The 26,852-nt window shown below is 33.5% G+C and overlaps 1 protein-coding gene across 1 annotated transcript in view; it reads left to right on the top strand.

The window, feature by feature from the left end:
- Positions 1 to 26,852, top strand: part of LOC135198033 (glutamate receptor 1-like) — a 454,877-nt gene that overhangs the window by 123,548 nt on the left and 304,477 nt on the right. Inside the window, exon 2 of the mRNA XM_064225395.1 lies at positions 10,017 to 10,169. Coding sequence (XP_064081465.1) covers positions 10,017 to 10,169 — 153 coding nt within the window. The remainder of the gene's footprint in view (positions 1 to 10,016; positions 10,170 to 26,852) is intronic.

Below are 26,852 nucleotides of genomic sequence, written 5' to 3'. Positions count from 1 at the left end.
CCTTTTTGTTGTGTAGCGGCCACCGTCTGAAAACTGCCAAGGTTTTTTAGCTGCAAGTGATCACTTAAATAAAAATGATTTACTTTTACGTCTCCAGAAGCGGGAATTCTCGGGTTTGTGAAACGAGTTACCTTTCCTAATCTCCTTACGAGAGAAAGCAACCAGGATCCTACAAACGGTATTTTTGGAGAACTGCAGGAGATTTTGGGGTGTAATGCGGCTTATGCTCCAGCGATGCGGTCACTTTCAAAGATACCCTAATGCGAGAAACTGTGAATTTACTTGCACGGTGGGGTGGGGGGGGATACTTCCAGTGCTTTTCAATACATTTACAAATATATACATGATCTATAACTGCAAAGTATAATTTTATAAATAAAAAAAAGGGCATACCACACAGTCTTCTAATCTTTGGGAAAAAGTTAAGATCATGTAAATATTTCATATATTCGAACCAAATGTCAAAACACTACCATCTTCACGAGAGACTAATTTACAGAATGTCGTTGCCATACATGTATGTATAAGGCCAATGTTTAACTTTACACACACACACACACACACACACACACACACACACACACACACATATATATATATATATATATATATATATGTGTGTGTGTGTGTGTGTGTGTGTGTGTGTGTGTGTGTGTGTAAAGTTAAACATTGGCCTATACATACATGTATGGCAACGACATTCTGTAAATTAGTCTCTCGTGAAGATGGTAGTGTTTTGACATTTGGTTCGAATATATGAAATATTTACATGATCTTAACTTTTACCCAAAGATTAGAAGACTGTGTGGTATGCCCTTTTTTTTATTTATAAAATTATACTTTGCAGTTATAGATCATGTATATATTTGTAAATGTATTGAAAAGCACTGGAAGTACCCCACACACACACACACACACACACACACACACACACACACACATATATATATATATATATATATGTGTGTGTGTGTGTGTGTGTGTGTGTGTGTGTGTGTGTGTGTGAGGTGAAAATAAAATTGCCAATGAAAATATAATTTACAAGTTACCTTTTTTGTAGATTTTAGAAATTAATGGACACAGGAGAGGTAAGCATTAATCATGTTTGATCCGTGGTTGAATTGAACTAATAATGAAAAATTAATTTTATTATCAGTCTTCCCCCTTCAGAGTACATCTAGACATGTCACGGTCGGTAGCGGTCCTACCGATGATGCCTCTGGTTTCTAAGCACATATCTTAACAATCATATTTCAACTTAATTATATATTATCTTCTTCGATCATTCCTGTTGATATTACTAAAAATATTATAGAACACCAACACTTAATAATGTGTGTCTGTGTGTAAATATGATAAAAATATTTCGTACGTGTAATCCAAAACACTGGCGTAAGTAATCTTGATGAAAACAGTACAGCTGTGTGGTAGACACACGATAAACTATTCACTCTAAGGCTACAGATCTTACAGAGAACCAAAAAACCAAGGGCGAATAGAAGGGATCACACATGGATAAAGTGGGGTCCAGCCCTTCAGTCAGAATAAGCAACAGAAAAGACTTTTAGATAAATTCTTAGAAACCAGAGGATCAGAATTTTGCATGGTCTTTCGGGGATAGTTTGCATGATATTGTAATTTTGACTTTAAATTTCTCAATATTAGTTGTTTTTGTACATAAACCTCAGTACTTTACAATCTCTGCCTGTGCAGGTTCAATTGTAGGTGATATAAAAAAATATCAATAGCACGACTATAAAAGTTCTTACAATACAAATTTCTTAAACTCAATGTAAACAGTTCTGTGGCTGATATAACTTGCTTAAAATTACTTATAAACTTAATAATTACATTTGATGTAAAGAGATGTGGACATAACGTGTAACCATAAATCGATATATTACCCAGATGCCAGCATATTAGGGTATAAGTATACGGATAGACAAACAACTTAAAAAATCTCGGAATATTTTTCGTATATAATTGAAATTCCTAATTTTTTTACCAACGAAAAACAATAATAATAACAATAGTATGAGAATGCACAAAGACAGGCAAAGTTTAATTAAAAACATTTCACTGCAGAGGGCCTTCAGGAATAGTGTAAAATATAAAATAGTCGTGTTGGGCGCTAAAACAATACAGAGCTAGTGATCCAAATCTTAAATGGATCAATGAATGTTTTTCCATGACGAAATTATCGAAACAATGAATGGTGAGAATAGTACAATAGCTATCATCATCCAATCAACTTGGGACTCCTTTAGGAATAACACTGATAACATATTAAGAAATACTATAAACAACTGATCCAAATAATTATCCATGCTTTAAGGCCGTTTCACACCGGTTGCGATGCTAAGCGCTCTACGCCATGCTACGAAGCCATGTGTGTGTTCACACCGAAAGCTATGAATGCCTATGAGTCGCGTTCCCATTACCCCCTTTTTTTTTTTACTGTTTCTGTTTTTCAATAGCCTATTTTTTTAGGCAATAGTTAGAAGAGGAAAGAATTCTCCTTTGCATTTTAGTCGCTCTTTTTTAGAGCGTGCATGTAAGTTAGAGTTATGAACTTGACATACATGAACAGAGCTGTAACGAACTCCAGACAAAGCACTAACAAATACCACTACCACACGTCGCTGTTGGTGATGAGGTGTTTCCACTGAAACGCTACTTGCTGCGACTATTTCCGAGAACCTTTCACAACGAATATTCAATTACAGGCTCTCTTGGGCTAGAAGAGTGGCTGTGATACCCAAAAATCGCGCGCACTGCAATCCTGGAAGCTATGCATAGCTTTGTACCCGGTGTGAATGGCCTCGCTTCAAACAATGCCAGCAATTAAAAGCCACGTGCCGCAGCATGACTGCCATAGCGTGGCGCTTAGAGCATCGCATCCGGTGTGAAACGGTCTTTAGAGAGAGAGAGAGAGAGAGAGAGAGAGAGAGAGTTGAATGATGAAAACAAAGTCTGAAAATTACGAGCTGATTTATAAAAACAGTCAGATGTCTGAAAAATTACAAGGTTCATCTGAGTAAGCAAGAGGGAAAATCTGCAAAACAAAGTTTAAGAGGACTGAGAACTCGTGCAAAACCAGCGAAAATTCTGCACACGAAGGATAAAGATTGAAAGAGCTTCATGAATTTTAGAAACCCAAATAAAATTCGAAAAACAAGGTAAACTTCGCAAAAACAACTTGAAGTTTACCAACGTTGGATACGGACAAACTTTGCCAAAGAAAGTCACCCAAAGAGAAGTAGTGAGTTTCATACCACTCACTTCAATAACAGCACTTTAATCACAAACTCAACTACTGTTGCTTTTGTTAGCAGAACAAAAATATTCCTCCCGTGAACATTAAAGTTTGCAAACAAACTAACAAGGTTGAACAAATTAGCAAAATTTTAAGGGTATCATTTTTGTTTTGAAGAATATGATGCTCAAAGAGTCAAGGATATTTATTGTTTAATAAAAAAAAAGGCTAATCAGACCAATGTGGTAATATATTCTATACTCCCAAATCTATCCAAAATAAGTGAATCAATATCATCGTTTAATAAACGAAACAAAAGATTTGCAGTACGGAAAAACCAAGAAACGGACAAAGAAACATTAACATCGAATCACGATATGAGCGCAGCGAGACGACAGATTTGACACGAATACTACTAAGGTGGAAAAAGGAAGCATCACAGATGTTTCGTTGTTGTATATATATTAGAGACGAATAAGGCAGATATTTGAGACTTGGATTACTAGGGAAATTCCACATCTTATTTGATATTGCTTTTAACCAACACAAAAACTCAAACACTTCCAGGAATGTGGTGCTACTGAAATGACCAAGCAACACTGTGATAATTAGCAAATCTATAATGAAACAGAGCAATGACGAGAGAGAGAGAGAGAGAGAGAAGCTCACTTATACTAGTATATTGGGGTTTAGATCGGTGTCGGTGACTGATAGTTGCTCGGGGCTTTTTACCTTCAATTTTTAAGATACTTGAAATTTCCGAGGCAGATTCGGAACATTTTTGGAAGCTTCTGTCATTTAGCTCTCATTTCAGTAACATTCTGCTCTGTAACTTTGAACTGGGCTGAGCACTTAAGCATATCAATTTTTGTTGATTGCAGTTGTTGAGAGAGGGACTTAGTTTCATTAATTAAGAACTGCTTCTAATATGCTGAGATACAACAAATTTAAAATTATTTTCTTAAGCAGATTTCTAGCATTAGTTGGTGGATTCCAAGTGGCTATTTCCTTTATAGCTTCAACAATGCATAGCAACATTTTATTTTTAATATTATGATGGCATCATGTCTTCCTACCCATCTCGTATCACCGAGTCTCACTTGTCTAGTTTGTTCTCTAACAGCATGTTTTTTTAACAAATTCTCCTAAAACATGAAAAAAGTTAACAATCTCAGATTCATTACTTCAACCACGAATCTGGGCTACCAGACTTGACTTGGAAATTCCCAAATTCAAGGAAAGTGCAGCGCATCGAACATAAACTGCTGCAGGGATTTGCTTCCTGATGATGGCTTGACATCCCTTTAATTCTCCACTCATCACTGCACTTGGACTTTTGACAGATAATTTTTCTAAAAGGGCTTCAGCAATATCACGCCCAGTCAAGTCCCTGATCTCATAAAACCAATGAAAACCTCTCTTATTATTATATATTTTTTCGTACACTGATAGAGTTGTTCTTTTCTCCGATCGTATGTACTTTCGTCGGCAATGAGAGAAAAATCTTGGTTTTCCGATTCTATCTGACATTTCTTCGCGCGCACACACACACATATACATATGTACATGTAATTTTTTTTCACCTCGACTTAGAAGGAGGGGCACGTGTATAAGTGGTGCCCACATTCTCACCCCTCCTCCGGCTGCTACTGATGGAGCTATAAACCCGCACCAACCACAAGGAAGAAAGGTTATTGGAGGTAGGGGAAGCATAAGTAGGAAGAGAACCCATTAAACCTGAGTGGAGGAAAAATAATACACTAACTCGTGTACATCAGATGATCACTGACGTCCTTCCTCAAGTGGACCGATAAATATTGCGACGCAAAATGTGAATGACTGACATCATTCTTTTCATCCGATTCCCTGATCTACCTCCGAGTCATATCTTACTGGTCATAAGTGAAATGGTTATGGAGGCTATACTCTTTTAACATACTAAATTAATTTTACTTTCGATAATCTTTTAAAGAGTAAAGAACAATACGATAAGCAACATAACCGTCTTTTCTGACCCAGGTCAGAACACAAGAAAAGGAAAGAAAGGAAGTCGTTGGTATTAAGCTTGAAGAAAACACGCGTGCTTCTCCTATCCACAGCTAGCAACAGTCAGCCACTGAATCTTAAAATGACCAATTTTCTCAAAGTAACTTTGGAACGAAGTGGCTGGAAAGGTGTACAAATGCTGCTTTAGAAGAAGACACCGTAATTGTCCCCTTAAGGTCAACATCGTTTACCTATATAAACTAGAGTTAAGCAATTCTGGCACTCAAATGATGCCAATTTAATCTTATCAATTTACTTGGGATCAGTTTGGGATGGAGAAAGTCATCAACTTAAAGATAAAGTTCATATTTTCAAAACATGTTACTCATTCCCAGAATTCTTATTCCTTGCAGTGCATAGGTTTAGAAACTATAAAAAACAAAATAAACGTCAATCCTCTTACGCAAGTGAATGAAAAAGCCATTTGCCCATCAGTTCTGCGGTGTCAAGTTGTCGTATTGAGATGAATGACGGTTGTAGGCGGCTGCAAAGGTGGTTGTTATCAAAAGGTTTTTAGTTAAAAAGAATAATTTTGAAAGAATTTGAAATAACATTTCTATTAACTGGAATCCTACTCTACAAATATTTCCTTTGTGATTTCGAGAGCAAGAAGAAATAAGATAGAAATTCCTGCGCAGAGATGTCATAACTTCCAGACTGTTTGTTATAGGTAAAAATAGTAGAAGTCCGACACAGACCAAAAAAAAAAGAGATTGGCTGATAAGGAACATTCATTTATGAACTCAATTCCATCGATACTGGAATTAATGTCAAGAAAATCATTACCTGATTGCACCAGACTACTATTAAGAACTCAGATGCAATGCACTTCTTTATAAGTTACTTAAAGAGGTTTCTGATATGCATTTTGTCGTGAGTCCTTGTGAAGGCAACATACAAAATTTTACAATGTGAAATATGTAATATATATATATATATATATATATATATATATATATATATATATATATATATATATATATATATATATACATATATAGTTTATTGATGTATATGAAAAGGGAAGAGAATTTTTTTAAGTATTCAAGGGACCAAAAAGGACTAATATGAATTTGAAGAAATTCCGTTTTTCCGACTAAATTTTTAAATTAAGATATGAAATCATAAGAAATCTTACCCCTACATCAAACAAAATAAAAGTAAATAAATATAAAAGAAAATTTTCATTCAAACCACAAGTCTTTTCCTTTATCATACTTCATACTTCGAAAATGTTAATAACAGATTGCAAACCAGCTTTGCCTGAAAAGCCAAAAGAGAAATGTTTAAAGCCTCTCGGAAAACCACGAAACATGTGATAATGGTCGTTAGCAAATATAAAATTACTGGTACAGCCTCTGAAGAAGCGGGGGCATCAGAAAGCACTGGCGTAGCATCTGCAGAAGTACGAGCACTAGATATTACTGCTGCATCCTCCAAAGAGGCAGAAGTGTCAGAAATTATTGGTGCAGCCTCGCAAGAAGTGGGAGTACAGTTCGTATCTGATTTCCTATTTACATTACCTCTGGCAGCATTTACATTTATTCTTCCGTTGGCAGCAACACTGGAAAAGGATATTCCAGGTCTAATATACTGATTCAATACTCTTTATTTTGCCTCTCTAAACGTGATATATTCAGTTACCCTTAATGTTTGGATTTCTTTTTCCATGATGTATACATTTCATTTAAGTGAAGATGGTAGATAATTGTCTCCACAATGTATATATCTTACTTCTTTACTACATAACCCTGCTCTTGTTCACTGCATTAAACACATGTTATGGTCTTGTAGGCAGAAGCTACAATGCAAGCTTGACACACATGTCCAAATTCTTGACAATGAAAACATCTCAGTCTTGAGATATACTATTTAACTTTAAAATGTAACCAGGCTGCTTTTGTTATGTTGAGCAATTAAGTAGAGTTGAATGTAATAATTAAATTTGGAAGTGGAACTAAGGATCCATTTATCTTCATTATTTCAATTCTCATAACACCTTGACCTTTTAATTATTTACCAACTTGCCCTGAGTACGTCATCAATTGGGGTGCATATATCATTGCATTGCATTGCAAAGTTTACTTTAACTCTTCAGAGATGTGATAATACTTTTAATCTTTCACTTTCTTTAGCTAAGGCCAATTCAACTGTCAGTTTTCCTCGACCTTCAGATATCTTAGGTTCTCAGCCACAACACTTCAAAATGTACCTGTACACATTACAAATATCGTCATCTAGAATCTTCCTGATTAAAAGTCAAATATTTATCATAAGAGGTTTCAAATATTCCTGGTCCTATTTCACATAAATTTCTCCTCAATTTAACCTTGGCTCTCTGCTGGAGCATGGGGTTCCAGTGTAATTACCCTGGAAGGTTTCCTGGCCTTTTTCAAACGAAAATCGTCAGAGGAAGTTGCAGCAGTCGCCAACTTTCCTAAAGAGTTATCATCAGAGGGCCTAAGGTACTCGTATTTCTACTAGCCAGTAAGATCAAATAAAAAAACGAAAAATTAAACCAGAAAACCTTAAAAAGATATCATCAACCTTTCATGGAGTTCATTTTTCCAGAAATGGCACAACTGAGAGCAGACTCCCTAAAATCTGCCATCTACCCTACCCACAGGGGATAGCACAACACAATTAGAGTGGCTCAAGTGTTACAAGAATACAATCATCCCCACCCAAATCTCATTATGGACAAACCTGATAGAATGCTCAGAATCCTGTCCCCAGAACCAGACTCCCCTGGAAGCCACGATCCAACCCTTGAGCTATCAATCTGATGTCTCTCAGGTCTAAACATTATCGGGTAGTTGATGATCCTACCACAGCTCCCAGTGTTTAGCTTCGGATATAAACCCACTCCCAGCATGATATCTTCTATTTATCAGGTCAAATAGATTTTACCAAGAGTAGAAAGTTCCACAGTACTTAATCGAAATCTATGTATTAATATAGTATATAGGACTCTTGGACTCGGAAGCCGGGAAAAAATTCCATGCGTTCCCATGTCGAGGGGGAAAAATTACTAATAAAACTTGTGTATTGCTATCAGTAAATAAGAGATAAAACTGATATGTGGACTTGCAATTCTCTATATAATATCTATATGGATGCTTTTTTGAAAATTATTGTAACTCTCTACACAAAATTCAGGAGTAAACGTAATTAAGAAGAGATATCCTACTTAACTACATCTCTACTCCTTCCCAATGCTTCTTGTCTGAGGTCCCAACAAATACGTACTTGGTGTTGAAAATATAACAGATGCCCTCGGGAGTGTTCCCCGTTCCGGTCTGATACTCATTTGTTTCCCGGCGTCAGAAAATTAAACTGGCCACGTAGCCCTGCCAACTAATTGGTGTGCCGTAATTGGTTGGTCTTGCCTCTTCCCACCTAGGCCAATCAGCGACAGGGATGGAAGCGCCTGCTAAATTGGCCTTTCAGTTAGAAAAAGTTACTGCATTCTATGAAAAACCGAGCGTGTGAGCATTTTAACGGTCAAATTGTTTTCGTACATACACCATAGACATAAAATTGTTCCTCGTCTTTCTTTTTGTGTAGAAAATGTTACCATTTTAATATTCATTTCGCGAACTTGAAAATATAAAATATACACGGGAGTTTTCGTTCTTGAAATGGACAGTCAAGTTCATAGCGCCTGTACCCCTATCATTTTACGTCATGATATTCGAGAAACCAGAGTATTTTTAGCGAAAAACCAGTAACTTTATATCTTTCGTACTCAATGAACAATGCATTATAAGTTAAATTAACATACTGATTTGCTAAGCATTTCAAAGTTTCATGTATAATGTTTAAGGTATGCGTTTCGACAATGAAATAATTAATAACTGAAATTTTAATTAGTAAATGATGTGTGATGTGTGACTGTAATTCTTGTGCTTTCCAGTACGATAACGTTTCTTGCTATTGTGAAAATCTAAAAACAATATCGATGCATTACTATGTTAATCTTGCTGGAAAAGTTTGTAATTTATGTATTTTTGTTTTTATAGCCTTGAAAATGAGACCATAGTCTTGAAACGTTGGCAACAATAAAGCAACCCATGTATTGAGCTGTTTTGCCTTTTCACTTGCTATATATATATATATATCATATAATATATATATATATTATATATATAGATATATATATATGTATAACTGAATCACGAAAGTTAGGAACGTGATAAATCCATAAATAAAGATAAATGCCACGAAGGAAAAATAAACGAAGGAGTCTGCAAGATCTTTCGACTTAAAAGTCCTTTACTGAAGCAGATATCTGCTTCAGTAAAGGACTTTTAAGTCGAAAGATCTTGTAGACTCCTTCGTTTATTTTTCCTTCGTGGCATTTATATTTATATATATATATATATATTACATATATATATATATATATATATATATATAATATATTTATATATATCTATATATATATATATGTATAATGTTGATATATTAATATAATATATAAATATTATATATTTATATATATATATATATATATAATATATATATCTATATTTACATATATATATATATATATATATATATATATATATATATATATATAAACATAGTTATAATCATATCTCATATCCACTCTTTTTACACCACGGCAAATGAGCAAAATCACAATCGAATATTTATCTTCGAAATGCCTTTGTTCAATAAAACTTGCCTATTTTATTTTTCTCGTTCACAGGAGCCATCTTCGACAAAGATGCGACCGAAATTCAAGGCGCGTTTCTTCATGCCATGAATCAGTACAACCAAAATACGACGGCCCGGCACATCAAGCTTCATACGTATGTGGATATTATTAGCACAGCTGATGCTTTCAAGATCTCCAGGTTGAGTAAGTATGAGAATCTTGTGATATTCTTAACATATAAAAATCTGTGGAAAATAAGAACACGTGACCTAAATACATGATTTTGATATAACCATAAGATCAGAAGTGAAGATAAAAATATTGTAAAAATCTGATCAATAAAATTGCTTTTGAAAATTATGCGCCGAGTTGAAAAATCTCTTTTACCGCTCAAAATTAAATCGTCTGTTAAACAAAAAGAGAAACATAATGGATTTCCATACATGAATTTTTTGCAATCTTTCGTGTGCTTAGGCATATCAATTTTTTTCGTTCCGAGCAAGCAATCACACAGACTAGCAGCAATGCAGTAGAAACTATAAAAAAATGCATGTCATTGTAATAATTTTCGGTTTAATCTTCTCAAACAATGGTATAATTTTGGGGAAGTCAGGAGGAAGTTCAAGCAAACACAAACGCAGCCTACACTTTCATAGACTGATATGCATATTATTCAAGTGTTTCATCAGCGGACGAGACCCGAGAAACAATTACGCTTCGCTCCTGGTGTGATACACCTCATCAAAATTCATCCAAAACTTTTCGAGCGGAAGGCTGATCAAGAGGCCTCCCCATCTCAATTAAGGTAATTGGCCCGGACCTAATCATAATTACTGATCAAGATTGAAGAAAATGCTGAATATCAACACGGTGTACACAATTTGTAGATGAACACCTACTTTTTATATTCATTTGTTGATCAATTTTCATTTAACGGATAATGTTTTACGTTTAATGATACAATCGTTGAGAATTTTCATCATTGATCCAGAAATTGATGAATTACCTAAAAACAGTACCAATTATAAAACAACTAATACCAATTATAAAACAACTAATCCAACAATAAAATTGTATGAATTTTTCCTCCTTATCTATCTAGTTACAAATTATAAAAATTCCATTACACAATAACTAGAGAACAAAACTTTGATATGAACAACGTTAACCCTCGTCCTGGAAATTGCACCAAGTAATTAGAAAATTAGAAGGAATTTGGTCGCAGCCGAAGCTTCTGTGCCATTGATAATTTCCTTTGTCCTGGAATTTTTCATTAAATACTTTCGGAGAAGACAGTTCTTCCGGGTAACGTGAACGCTTTTCATTGATCACAGGGCACATGCTTTCCATACATTTTTATTTCTTTGATGATTGTTGCACGTAACCAGTTCGTTAAATGAACAAAGAAGAAAAATTCGGAGAAGTTAGATTAACAAAGTTTTGATGCACAGCTTTACATCACAATATCGAAAACCAAGGGATAAGAAAGACTTGAAAGGTAAACATGTTCAGCTTTTTACTTCTTTCTGTTTGGTGTACAAACAAAAGGATTCCTTTATGTCAACTAACGTTATATTACAAAATATTTTTGCATCATAGTCTTGCTCTCCTTTGGGCACTTGACAACGTATCTAGAGCGCAATAAATAGGTTTTTTGAAATATCCAGCCGTTCAATCTGTCGTTTGTAAGTAGCTACTTTTACACTCGTGCTTCTTAGTACATATTCTCACTTATCATGTCCATAACTAAAAATATTTACATTGTCACTGAATGTCAAAGTTTCTAGGTGGTCTTACATTATTTCACCATCCCACTATCAATGAGCATTAGAAAAAAAATTAAAACTAAAGCTATGTATCTGATTATCATCACTATAAGCTAATGCGTTATTTTCTTCATGATGCTCAATATTAATTTTTCTAGATCATTACACGAACATAAAATCTCATCACATAGAATTGTTCCTCACAAGTCTTCTACCAAGGATACTGATAATAATGTCAACTAGAAAAAATAAGGATTGCCCGTTACGCAGTCAGATTCCTGAAAATTGTATATGTGCAACGGTGATATGTACTAAAAATTCCTTACCACTCCAAATTAGTGGTAATTCCAACCTGAAATGTTAATGCTGTAATGTCAAGTAAAGCCTTATCTTTTAACAAGAAAATCACTTCTTAAATCGCTTCCTTGTGAATCTAACAGCCACTGAGCCATATGAATTAATTTAAGTGACGATTTTTTATTATCCCTAGCAGGCTGACGTACAGTATTTGCCGTTATTTTAGCCACTACTTCTGTTACCCAAATTTCGCATTAACACCAATAAAAGTCACTGCACATAACTCTTATTTAGCTCATGTGAAACACATGCAGAGTTTGGATACATAAAATTATCAGGTGAATATCCAAAGCGTTCGAGTTACTATACAATAACATTCACTTTTTAGTTATACCATTAGAGTTTTAGTCAACGTACTTTCTCATACACCTTAATCTCTCTCTCTCATACACACACACACACACACACACACACACACACACACACACACACACACAACACATATATATATATATATATATATATATATATATATATATATATATGTGTGTGTGTGTATATGCATATAAATATATATAATATATATCTGAGATGAGAGAGACGAGAGAGAGAGAGAGAGAGAGAGAGAGAGGAGAGAGAGAGAGAGAATGCGCGCGCGCGCAAGTGTTGGGTTCAAAATGTATGTGAAAGTGAGTAGAATGAATTTCTAATCGTATAATAGTCAAAACTTCGTAGTAGCTCTCGCGCACAAACACACACACACACACACACACACACACACACACACACACACATATATATATATATATATAATATATATACTTATATATATATATATATATATATACACACACATACATACATACACACACACACAATATATATATATATATATATATATAATCATCATCACTTTCTAATGACACTTTATCTTCAGTTGGGCAAAATTGGTGAATATCTACTACTGGTTTAAAAATGTCAGTGTTATCCTGAAGTTGACAAAAAGATCTAAAGACAGACTTTCTGCTTACAGCATTAGGTCTTCCCCGTAATCCCTTTTTCCATTTTCTGGAGCAACTATCCTCTCCGTATTTATTTTTGTTCACAAAACAAATGTCTTTCATACTTCCAGTTTCTCGTTTAATCTGGACTCCCATCTTTCTGCTTAAATTCTCTCCTTAATCGCTTTGTTCCGTGTTTTTTTTTTCTCTCTCTTTTTTTTATGAATACGCTCCTTCACCTGCTGATCAATCTATGACTGCGCTGTCCACATATACAGACAATGAATATTAGAATAATCAAGATGTACATCACACTAAAACAATATAAGCACCATCAAGATAAAAGTCTAACCCATTTTGTATATTTTTATTGCTGTCATATTTTCAGTTTACTGGAAATGTAGATAAACCTCTCTCTCTGTAATATTTTGGGTGATCAGGTAACTTAAAATTTGGTTGAAGAAGCCCAAATATTTTAAAGGAGTCAATCTGTTCTTATAATAAACATAATTTTTTTTCTTCTTCCTTTTATTGAAATTGTATACCGTCATCCTGCTATCTTACAAAATATTGCTAAAAAAAATATTGGGTTCTGTCTTCGTCGCATTCGCTGTTAAACAAAACAAAAAGTCAATTTGTGTGATCAATGACCCCACCCATAAGATTACTCAGCATCTCACTCTCGCTTTATTACGTGTTGTTTAAATCATCGTTCAGTTGAAATGCAAGTTCCTTTATCAGTGAAAACTACCACGACGCAACATCAATTGCATTACTTCCTTGTTTTCGTTAATGTTCATTATTCTACATTTTGCTTGACGAAGTTTGGCCTTCTTTCTCTGGTGTTTAGTCACGATTTTCCTTCTTTCACTTGTTTTCGTCACAACGAGGCTAGTGGCTATAAGGGTACCACTTCCATAGGACTTTGCAAAATAGTAAAATACAATAAAATTAGACATGAAAGAAACAAATAAGAAAAACGAAAGAATAAAGATAATCTGAATCATCATGGCATTCAAAGGCTAGAACTATTTATTATACTTTGAAGCTACTTTACGTTGGAAAGGTAAGTCAAAACTTTTGAGTGATTATTGAATATTCCATTAGTTGCAAACATTTTAACATTAGCATACGGCAAACACAATTTACCTACTGCGCACTAAGTAGCTTCATATTTAACGATGAGTCAGATATAAAAATGCTATACAAGTGTTTTCAAGGCAAAACCAAAAAGTAATGCTAGGTAATTTAGCAATATTTCTATTCTGTATAACACATAATACTAAAAAAAAAAATATGCAAATAGATTTTACGGAGGTAAACAGTAAAAATGTAAGGAGTGAAATGTTTAGACCGGAGAGACATTGAAGGAAAAATATCACAGAGCTGGGTAAGAACAAACAAAAATTTCGTCTCAATAGTTAGCTTCCCCCTCGCTCCAATCTCTCTCTTTCATATATATACATACATACATACATACATACATACTACATACTACTACATATATATATATATATATATTATATATATATATATATATATATATATATACACATACACACACACACACACACACACACATATATATATATATATATATATATATATATATACACATATATACACACACACACACACACACACATATATATATATATATATATGTGTGTGTTGTGTGTGTATGTGTATATATATATATAGATATATATATAATAATATATATATCTATATATATAATTATAATATAGATTATTATATATATAATGTACGTATGTATGTATGGATGTAGTATGTATGTATGTATATATATGAAAGATAAATAGATATATATATTTATATATATACTTGCGTTCCTCAAAAAGAGGTAAAAAGAAAAAGAAAAAGAAAAAACTCGCAGAAGCACATGACGTCGGTGATTGAATTTCACCTCCCCTGGAAGCATCACTTACGATTTTTTTTCTTTAGCTCTGAGCACCAAGTTATGCAAGGTCCCGCAAACACATTCAAAATTCAAAACGAAATTCATTTCTATATGGATCGCCTGTCCTGGTTTAACTAACTGGAAGAAAAAATGTAGTTGCAGGGGAAAGTAACGAAGTGTGCACACAAAGGCAAAGCCCCGCAAGGTGTGAAAGGAGGACGAAGAGGAGCAGTTGTAGAAAGGAAAAATTGATGAAGACGTTATCGAATGCAGTTTGAGCCTAGTACTTTTTATCAAATATCAATTGTCGAGGTCTAGTGTATAAAACTACAGGAAAATGGAGATAAAAATAGCATAAAAATATAAGAAAAAGATAAAAACAAATATATTGTGAAACAGGAAAAAGAAATGTGGCTCACGTTAAAATGTTTCAGGTTCCAAGTATTATAAGGCCTTTTTGAAGTGTCTCCCCATATAAAAAATGACGGTAAAACAGGAATGGATCGGAAAAACACTTCCAAATACCAGGGTCATTACAGTACATACCGTCCAGAGGGGCGGATCAAGGTAGCATCAATTTGCTACTATAGAAGAGGCTAACATGAGGTTAAAGCGACAGTAAATCTAAACGTGGAGTTTATTTTCCGCAGTCCATCTGTATGAAAAAAAAAAAAAAAAACGAGCAGGACGATTATATAAAAAAAAAAAATTCTCCGCAATCTAAAAACGATTTCGTATTAATTAGTAATTAATAGGAAAAGAGAAAATATCTTTAAAATATGCCTCACACTTTTAGTATGAATATATTCAAACGCGAAAGACCAAATAGCAAATTCGGACTCTACAAGAAATGGGAAAAACGTTGTTCAGAAGGAATACTTCCAAAGGCAAATTTTTCAAATAATGATTAATAAAAAAAAGAAAAAAATTAGTAGGTAATATATTCCTTGAAATGATCATACCACAAGTTTAGCCTTGTTGGCAACGACTAAGTTTGTGCTGTCTACACCCAATTGTTATTTAGTCATCAACCAACTCATAACCGTCTTAGAAAAATTTATCGAAGAGAAAGATCGTGGCCAACAGAGGAATTTCCCTCTCTCTCTCTCTCTCTCTCTCTCTCTCTCTCTCTCTCTCTCTCTCTCTCTCTCTCTGGGACACGAATGTTTCGTCTCAACTATCATCCAGTCCTTAATCAAAATGACTTTACATAATTCCGCTCATTGCAAGTGTCTGCTTTCCTCTTCGATCGGCTTCAACTCAGTCCTCACAAGTGCTAGTCTAAGTGCACCATTAATTCTGGCATATGATTAGCCTTTTTCAATATAATTATTTGCTCTTTTTGTAAAATCGATAATCAACAAGCAATATAATTCAGATTTCGATTTCCCCCCATTTTTCATATTTTCGTTGTTTGAGTAACAAGAAGGAAATACAAATTATAAGTGTCTACTATTATTTACGCTTTACATGCCACAGAAAGAAACCCATCGGAATTACGCTTATTCTATATCCCACCTACATTTAGGCAGAATCTTCTTATTCAACGATATCTGAGCTTCGAAAACTGGTTCCCAACTTCTAAGCAGGTTTTATACTTTTTAAATAATTTTCCTTATCCGTTTCTACTTCAGTAATGCCGTCAATTTAAACAAGAAACATATCAGCAAATGCGTTTCCGTGCAAATTATTCGAACAACAAAATAATAATAGTATGCAGGATCGCTAAAATCCAGGCAACAGTATTTCAAAGTAATAGGAGTATTTTTTTCTTTTCTAAAGCTCACGCCAAAAAAGCAATGCAATGAAATATCCATATATGAATGGTAAAGCGGTCGCAAAAGAAAGGTATCGTGGACATGTGAGATCTTAAAGATGACGTGGAGTAGGCCAAGGTTGTCGTCAAAGACTAATATATTGTATCAGGAACGATTAACACCCATACATAAATGACTTTACCTGCCTGTCTGTAATCCAATTACATTAAAATCAATATCAGTTCATTTAGCTTTTTGCGAAATGAATGTTCCCGTATTCCATATAATGTAACTGCAAAGAATTTAATTGAAAATATGTCATAATATTGGATCCACTGACATAATTCCCACACAAATATTAATGTACTTTTAAAATATAATCTCTAAATATTACAAATAAAAATTATAATTTCGGCTTAATCATTTGTCAGTAAATCTTAATTTTGTAATCTAACACTCGTAAACATAGACGACGTTAGTAAGAGTATTTCACAACCAAACATACATTTATTTTTGAAAATTGTTTTCATACGAATGACAAAAATATATTTTGAGACCAAACCGTTTTTATAAATACCCTTAAAAGAGGAAATACTGACTACGCGCCGATTATCCGAGAAAAAGAAGGACGTCATCTGCTAAAAGCAGGTTCATGTAAAGAGAAAAAAGGAAAAGTGGTGCCTTCAGGAAAAATACTTCTGTGCAGTATTATAAAATTTTTGAAAAAAAAATTACTATATCCAACTTTACACCACAACATAACATATGTAAGAATTTACGAACATTTTCAGCAGGATTAAGACTTTTTTTCCTTGGTATTATAATCGCACATATATATAATATATATATATATATATATATATATATATATATATATATATATATATATATTATATATATATATATATATATGCACACACACTTTACTTAAGTTCATAAATCAACGCCTCCATGACAACAGACTAATCTTGTGAAAAAAAATTGCCAAATAATTAAATATATACGTGAATATATGTGTGCGCGTGTGTGTTATTGTCCTCCCTGAGTAACAGTACGAGAGACATGGCACAGCCACCTAACAACTAGAACCAGGCTTGTCCGTCCCGGGCGGAGGCGTAGGAAGACAGCTGCGCTGAAATCCAGCTGCGCACGTAGCGCGTGCAAAAAGCTCGTTTATTCAATAATAAAAAATGAATCTAAATCATTTATAACATTTACGTAATATAAGCATACATTAAATTACAATCAGAGAATGCAGTTTTTAAACCTGCAAAGACCGCATTTTAATAACAAACATATAGAAAAAAGTACTTAAATAAACCTATGCTCATTTTTGTAAATCTTAGAACATAATAAGAATGCAATAATTCACTCTTTCATTTACGTCATTTCTTCTTTCATACAAAATATAATGAAAATACTATGAGAATATTTACTAAAATTATTTACATAAATAGCCCGAGATTTGGGGTATGCATAAGCAGATAGTGCTTATTAAAAAAAAGGACTTCATATGCAGTTCAGGGTGCCTTTTAAAAATCCAATATGTATTTGAAAAAAAGGTTTCACTGAAAAAAACAAAACAATATCTTGAAATCACGAATTATTTACAAATGGACTACTATATCTTTGTAGTCGCCTTCCAGAGGCCTTTATGTCTTACATTAATAGACAAAGCTGCTTCTTTTGCATCAAAATACACGCACACTTTGACAAGACGTAATAAAATCATACGTGAATAGTTCCTGTTTTATACACACCTATTTCTCCTCATACTCCCATAATTCTGTTTTTATTTAAAGATGTAGGTAAAAGCGAAAGCCTCAGGGAAAAACAGAAACTTCAGTCGTTACATCCAACACCTAGACACATCTAAAACCTTTCCATCCAGATAGGGGATTAAAAAACTCTACAAAACCATTCCAACAAATATCACACTCCACTAACACATCTTGCAGTTTTGTCCATCCGTACTGTAATCGTAAAAGAATTTCCGAAATATTAAGTGTTTTTAACTCTTGCTTCATGCATTTAACATTTTGATAGTTGTCGCCTACATACTTCCAGACATTTACAGTAAAGAGACGTTCCTTCTCATAAAATTGAATTTAGTCATACAAATATATCTCTGAAAATTCTTAATTCACTAATAATGCTCAATCAACTTACTTCAACACCACAATCTATTATATAGCAATAAACATTTAAGCCACATTTAACAGCCCACGCCTTCAAACAAACTATTCATTCCTTACATGTTTCTTGCTATCTGCTACCAAAAACAAACGCGCGGGATACCACAAAACACAAAACCAAGTACTTCTATCTGTCTATGTATACACAAATATATGTGTATATACACACATATATGGGTGCATACACACATAAAACAAAGATCATTTGACAATTTGGTCACAACTGCTACAAAAATTCTAAAACTTGTGATATTGTTCTTCGCGAAATACACAGCATTACATTAATATCTAGTCCTATGCGGGAGATGGTTTAGTCCGGAAAGATATGAATGCAAAGGATGATTGGGATTATGAAAATTTTGGTAAAGCATGCAAAATGGGCTAATCTAACGACGGAATAAGAAATTAAGAGATGTGAAATAAGAAAGTTAAAGGAACTTCTAAGTCTTTACTCAACAACTAAGATTTGAGTCTGCGGCCGAAAACCAAAGAAGGGAAAGATATTCAAAACCAGCCAAATTAGAATAAAAAAATTTCTCAGGTCAACTTCTCCAAATACCACGATAAACTTTCTTGATAAGCCAATTTCGCAAACAAGAGAGGGACTCGATATGAAAATAAATTGCTTGTTCTTTGATATTTGTCAGTTAGAAGATGTGGGTGAGAGAATGTGTGGTCCAATGTACCTAGAGCGTGCAAAAAAAAAAAATATACTCTGGGTTTTGTTGAACAAATCAATCCCCTTTAATTTGTGCCCTGCACAAATTTTGGCTAAACCTTTATTAAGAGAATCAGCAACCATGTTTCTACAATTAGGAGAATGGTACTGAGGCCAAAGGGGTAACATCATTTGCTTAATTCCTATTTTCAGGTTAATCCACATATCTTGCAGATATCAAGGACAACATCCTGTAGAACATCAGATATAACATAAAGTGTCGGGTGAATATCGCTGATCTGATTGTGAAAGAAATTGGTATGTAATAGCACAAGCTTCTACACAACAAATAGTGGAGAAGAGCATAGCAGAGAACTTGCTTGCGATTTTAACATCGGTTATAGTGATCACAGTAATGGTGGCAATTGTTAAAGTAATATTTATGGCTTACTTTGTGTATGCGTGTGTGTTTAGTGTGATTGCGCAGGAATATGCATGCGTGTTTATGACGACAGCATGTATGTAATCTGTAGCTTTATGTTAAATCTAATTATATCTATATAATATAGATAGATATTTATACAGGTAAACATGCTACAAATATAGTACAATTATTTGTCTCATCCAATGCTTCAGAATTTTTGTCATCCAAACATAAAATAAATTCTGGTTAGCAACTCAGTTACGCTATCACCATGGTGCCGTAGTATCTTAGCTATATAATACCATCATAATTCATTTGATGACATCAGACTTACACTAAACATATGTTTGTTATTCAAATCTACATTTCTTCCTCCTTCTAAATTCAACAAGCCTTCAGCATTGACCCAGAACTGTTTTCACTTCCAATAGCTGCCCTCCATTTGCATATATTAGTCAGAGATCCATCTATTCTTTAACATTTCTATGAGCAGTTACTCTCTTTTAAAACAATATATTCTCTTTGACATCAATTTCATCACCTTACATATATTTTTTTTATTTCTTTTTCTAAAGTACCCCCTATCTATTATCCTGAATATCTGCAATATGTATATATAGTATATACAAACAAACTTTAGTCTTCAACCACATACTTGTATTATGTGTAAAGTTAGGTAGCTGTAAGTTTCCTTCATGAATTAAAACATGTGAAAGGTAAGAAAACACAACAATGGAAATTTACGGCTTCGTGCGTCTGTGGAAAAGGAAATTAAAAAAAGGAAGTGGGCTGCTAATTTTATCACTGAATTATTTTAGCAATGAATGAAAAGATGTGGGATTAAATTAGTTACATAAAATACCTTCTTTTTTATAAGAAATTCTTCGGGGTATACAAACATACACATACATAATGATTCTTACATTCCGTTCCGACTGTCAGTGAACATGTTAAGCATGCATACTTGTACACCTGTATATATGTATGTATGTATGTATATGTATGTATATATACATATATATACATCTATGGTTATAAGACTAATTTTATTTCTTCATTGATTTAATAAAATACATGAAAGAACCTTGCAATATAACAACACTCCATAGCATTTAAATAAATTTTTTTTTTTCAGCAATTCATCTGTTATTGAATAAAATACCAAATAATCTGATGTTAGGAAATAAATATAAATAAACTCTATCAAGCTAAATCGGTAAAGCACAAAAAGGATTCTATTGGTAACGCAATTAAGTAATTCTTCATAAAACGGACGTTCCCTCTCGCTCGCTAATGGTAAATAATTTGTGTATGGGTTATTTTTAATCTTTTTTCCTGTTTCTAAATGGAAGCATATAATTCAATTGTAATTTGACGAATTTCCTTTACAATGAATGAATAACTGACATGGATGGTATAACTAAAAAACTAAAAAAATAAATCTTTCCTCTCTGAAATATTTCGAGTACTTCTCTTGGTGGTTCACTAAATGCATTAACCTCTTAATTAATTATTAGTTTTGTTCTTAACTAGTTAGCATATATGAGAACAAATTTTTTTTCCACTAAATAATTTACTTCCATATAATAGATACGAAAGGAATATACTACATTCTCTATGGATAATTATACTGCCATATTTGATTTCTTACTATCAACATCACTTCATTATTATCTTTACTATTAGTATTATCAACGCATACTTCGTAAATATGGACAAATGGAGCACCCGGTTATTGTTTCATGGCTAATTTTTCTCCCACGACACAATTCCACTTCTCAGAGGATGCAACGCTAATGGACTACCGACGGGACAACATAAACCAGGATAAAAAGGAAGATCCCTTCCCCCATTTTCACTATATTCAAGTTATTGCTCATATCAAGTTCCTTATAACTCCTTTTTCGTATCAAATAATTGAAGGCCTATCATTTTCCTGTCATTAAAGAATCAACATTACATTCAACCTCTGTCCATAACTTGGATACATTTTAATTAACTTGATAATCGATTAATACTGAAGACCTACACTCAATCAGCACGTGAAAACGAAATGAACTATACAGGCCTATCCATGTTATTCGTTCAGTCTCTATACCAACTGAAACCTCGTCCTCATATTTACAACAACATTATTTTCGTTCTAGCAAAGCAGAGTTAACCTATGGAACCTATCCTTCGCCTCCCTACGTCCACAAGGAAATTACCACCGTGAAACACTGGTTCTAAAAGATCCCAAACAAACACTTCTTCCTTAGACATTGAGAAGATGTCTCCTTGACGGGTTTCTCATTGGGGAGAGACTTAATCCGGCAACGAATCTCTCATGTCAGGAACCAACGCAGCCCATTAACAGACCCAGTATCTAGTTTGCCACGCTCTCTCTCACTCCATTAGTCTCTGCTAATCTGGCTTAGGGTCAGGTCAACACGTCGTTTAATTTCGAGGAGCTGGATGGGAATCACCGGTCGGAAGAGCGTCAAGGAATTTTGTTTCTCTTTGGGAAAAAAATATTATCAAGTATCGTGAATTTAAAAGACTTTTCCCTGGCATTTTCCCCTCTACTTATTAACCACAATAGCAAACATTTCCCATAATATAACGTTCTATTCACAACTTAGATTTCTACTATCATACTATCTAAAATCTTCTTTAAATGAATGGTTATCAGAAGGCCTATCTCACGGTTAAACATACCTTATTATATAGCCAAAACATATTTCTCTTTATTTTGCCATATACATTTAAGGACACGATGCTTGGTATGCTTCAATAATATCATTATAAGAAATAAATATTATAGCAATAATGAAGGGTACACTTCATATCTTATGAACGAGAACTGAAAAAACTAAATCAGATTCTTTCGAAATGGACACAAAAGCATTCAACGGAATTTTAATATCTAGTTTCTAAAGATCAGGTCACGGTTGCCAAAAAGCGGTCCATAGTAATGCTAAGTTACTAAAGATGAATAAAAAGCCAAAAGCTACCCGTAGAAATGTTAAATTATTAAAGGGGAATAAAAAGACCTGGTTTGAGCCTCTGGAGTCTGCTCGATGAATCAGAGCTTCTAAGACCAATAAATAATTACTATCTTTGATTTTGTGGGAGAGTTTAGGTTTTCCAACTAGAGTAAAATTTTCTCAACAACTTTTCCATGTGGAGCTTAAGAAGCTGTCTGTAAGGGTATCCCAATTAAAAATTCGAAGCCACAGGACATAGCCTACATCTTATCTATCTCATGTTCCTTGTGTATATAAGAGAAACTATTAACGTACAGTAGTGAAGATGCTGCACATAAAACAATCACATGAAATAACGACAATTTGATTTCCAAAGCCATGAGTCATCTACATAATCCGATAAGCTGCTTCATCTATGACATTCAAGACTGATAGAGATGTAACTCATAAATGTCCATCAAAATTGAATCTGGGGTTTACAATCAGTCATCATGTTTATAAAAGAATAAGGATGGTCATAATCTGAAAGAGTAACAGAGTATAAAATGTCAGAAAAATATAGTAAGATATGCATAATGGAGAGCTTGATTCATCTGACAAATTAGTCTGTCAAGTTAACTGATTTCTGTTTTCATCTATATGCTTAGAGAATGATGAAGACTTTCTTTAATACAAATTAATATAGCACTTTTTAGAGGAGAATAACTTCTGCAGAAAATACACTCGGTGCTTAATTGGTTTTCACGGGCAGAAATCGTCAACTGGAGCCGATGTGTACGCATATACACAGATCACATAACGTGCTTCCAGCTTCACAGACAGATGTTGAAAGCATTCTGATAGAAAACATCGTGAAGACAAAAAAATGGAGAGCAAAGAAATGCCGGAACTGGTAATATTCATTACGGTAATTAATAAGCGAGCTTCAAAGGTACCACAAACAGAACAGAATAAATTACGGATATTATAACACAATTACACTCATTCCACAAGCTCCTAATCACCAAACCTCCATAACTGTTTAGAAACAAATGATGTAATAGGAGTGTCATTCGTTTCTATCAAGTTTCATACTACAAAGTGGCAACTGTGCTAAATGAATACTGTGATAATAAGAAGGATAACAATTTTTTTAATTCAAGAGATCAGTTATTCCGAAAACTTAAATAAAGTTGGCGAAAATTAATTAGGATTTTGTAGATATACAGTAGGTTACTAAAAGACAATGTGTGATAGAAAATGAGAAATAAAATGTAACAGAATAAAAATAATTTACAAATGAGAAGTAACTGTAATTTGGGATTAACAATAATTTTAGTCAATAAGCAAATCATAGAATTAGCAAGTAAAACTAAACAATAATATAAGATACATAAAGCGTGTGTGATGCCAGAAATAATGATCTTGACAAACAGCGGTAAGTATAAATTGCAACAGTCGTTTGCAAAAATATATTGATATATTGCGTGCGTTCTCTTATCAGAGAATGTAGGAGGCAAGGAAAAGAAACATCACAAAAAGTAAGAATTTTTAAATATGGACATGGGAAAAGATGCACTTTTACTTCATGTTACTTGTACATGCAAAAACCTAATGAGAAAATTATGAAGATCTGGGCCTTATGAAGAGGGAATGTATTTTTTATTTATTATTGGGATAGAAAATTTACAGACAAAATTATAACAACTATCTTGAGTATGCAGTCTATTTTATATACTTGCTATCCCGTAGCTATTGATTGAAAACTCACTGAAACCTTAACAGTAAGTGTGTGTGCATATATAATTTTATATATATATATATATATATATATATATATATATATATATATATATATATATATATATATATATATATATATATATATATATATATATATATATATATATATATATATATATAGCAAACGACAGTTGCAATTTATAATTTCCACTGTTTGTCAAGATCATCATTTCTGGCATCACACACGCTTTATATGTTACTGATTTGCTTATTGACTAAAATTATTGTTAATCCCAAATTAGAGCTTAGTCATCACTTGGAAATCATATTTATTCTCTGTTACATTTTATTTCTCATTTTCTATCACACATTGTCTTTTAGTAACCTACTATATAACTACAAAATCCTAATTAATTTTCGCCGACTTTATTTAAGTTTTCGGAATAAATGATCTCTTGAATTAAAAAAAATTGTCATCCTTCTTATTACCACAGTATTCATTTAACACAGTTGCCACTTTGTAGTATGAAACTTGATAGAAACGAATGACACTCATATTACATCATTTGTTTCTAAACAGTTATGGAGGTTTGGTGATTAGGAGCTTGTGGAATGAGTGTGATTGTGTTATAATATCCGTAATTTATTCTATTCGGTTAGTGGTACCTTTGAAGCTCGCTTATTAATTACCGTAATGAATATTACCAGTTCCGGCATTTCTTTGCTCTCCATTTTTTTGTCTTCACGATGTTTTCTATCAGAATGCTTTCAACATCTGCCTGTGAAGCTGGAAGCACGTTATGTGTTCTTCCGGATCTATGTATATGCGTACACATCGGCTCCAGTTGACGATTTGTGCCCGTGGAAACCAATTAAGCACTGAGTGTATTTTCTGCAGAAGCTATTCACCTCTAAAAAGTGCTAAATTAGTTTGTATTCAAGAAAGTCTTCATCATTCCCTAAGCATATAGATGAAAACAGTTAACTTGACATTGTTTTGTGTGTGCCATCTTTACTTCTGTTCGTTAATAGTTTCCCTTATTAATATACACAAGGAACATGAGATGGATAAGATGTAGGCTATGTCCTGTGGTTTCGAATTTTTAATTGGGATACCCTTACAAACAGCTTCTTAAGCTCCACATGGAAAAGTTGAGAGAAATTTTATTTTATATATATATATATATATATATAGATATATATATATATATTATCTATATATATATTCATATATATATATATATATATCAATATATATAAGTATGAAGGCAGGTGTAATCACTCATAGAGTAAGCATACTGAAGTATGAAGACGCGTTCCGTCCTTTTTCCTTTTATTGAGCGCTGACGTTTCGTATCTGCTTGATACATTTTTCAGGCTGAAATCGAGATTACACATCAATTGCGTATCAGCAGTAAGATATATATACACATTAAATGTTTGCTAATTAACAACCCATTTGAAAGTTTAAAAAAAAACAATAAATAAAATATAAAAACAGAATAAAACACAGAACAACAATGAAAGTGCCAAGGGTCAACATGGAAAGCAAGAGACACCTACCCACAGAGGTAGAATAAGGAGGACTAACACGAAAAACTGTTAACTGGGGAGTGTACACAAAGAATCTGGACACGTAATTAATCAATATAAAGTTGGGTAGATGATGGGTGGTTGAGAGCATGTACGGTTAGATTAACCATGATTGAATCAAGAATTGATAGTGCATGTGTATGTCGGGTTCTTCTTACAACATTAAAATAACCGGCATCTATGTGTGTCTTGCAACATTTACTATGGTAGATTGTTCGGGATTCGACAGTCGACAACCGTTCTGTAGCCAATATCCAAATGAGATGAAATAAGGATTTTTAGCAGGCTCCTGGTGCAACCAATGGAAGTACAGAGATTACATCTGGGACAATTATACTTCTAAATCCCACCAGAGGCAAACAGGGGCTGATCTTATCCTTAACTTGGAAGAGTGAAACGATAGTTCATCGGAATTAGTTTGAAAACAAAGGCAGGTAAAATTGTTCACTGAATAGGCTGATACATTTTATCCTAAATTTATTATTATGTAAGAAGGGAAATCTAGCGAATATACTCAGGTTGGGGACACTATGGCCTTTTGGGGATGGATTGAATTTCAAGTAAAGTAGCTTATTAAGGGATCTATG

Source organism: Macrobrachium nipponense, chromosome 21 (assembly GCF_015104395.2).
Source record: "Macrobrachium nipponense isolate FS-2020 chromosome 21, ASM1510439v2, whole genome shotgun sequence".
Lineage (NCBI taxonomy): Eukaryota > Metazoa > Arthropoda > Malacostraca > Decapoda > Palaemonidae > Macrobrachium > Macrobrachium nipponense.
Note: the sequence above shows the minus strand (reverse complement) of the source record. Positions and strands in the feature narration are given on the sequence as shown.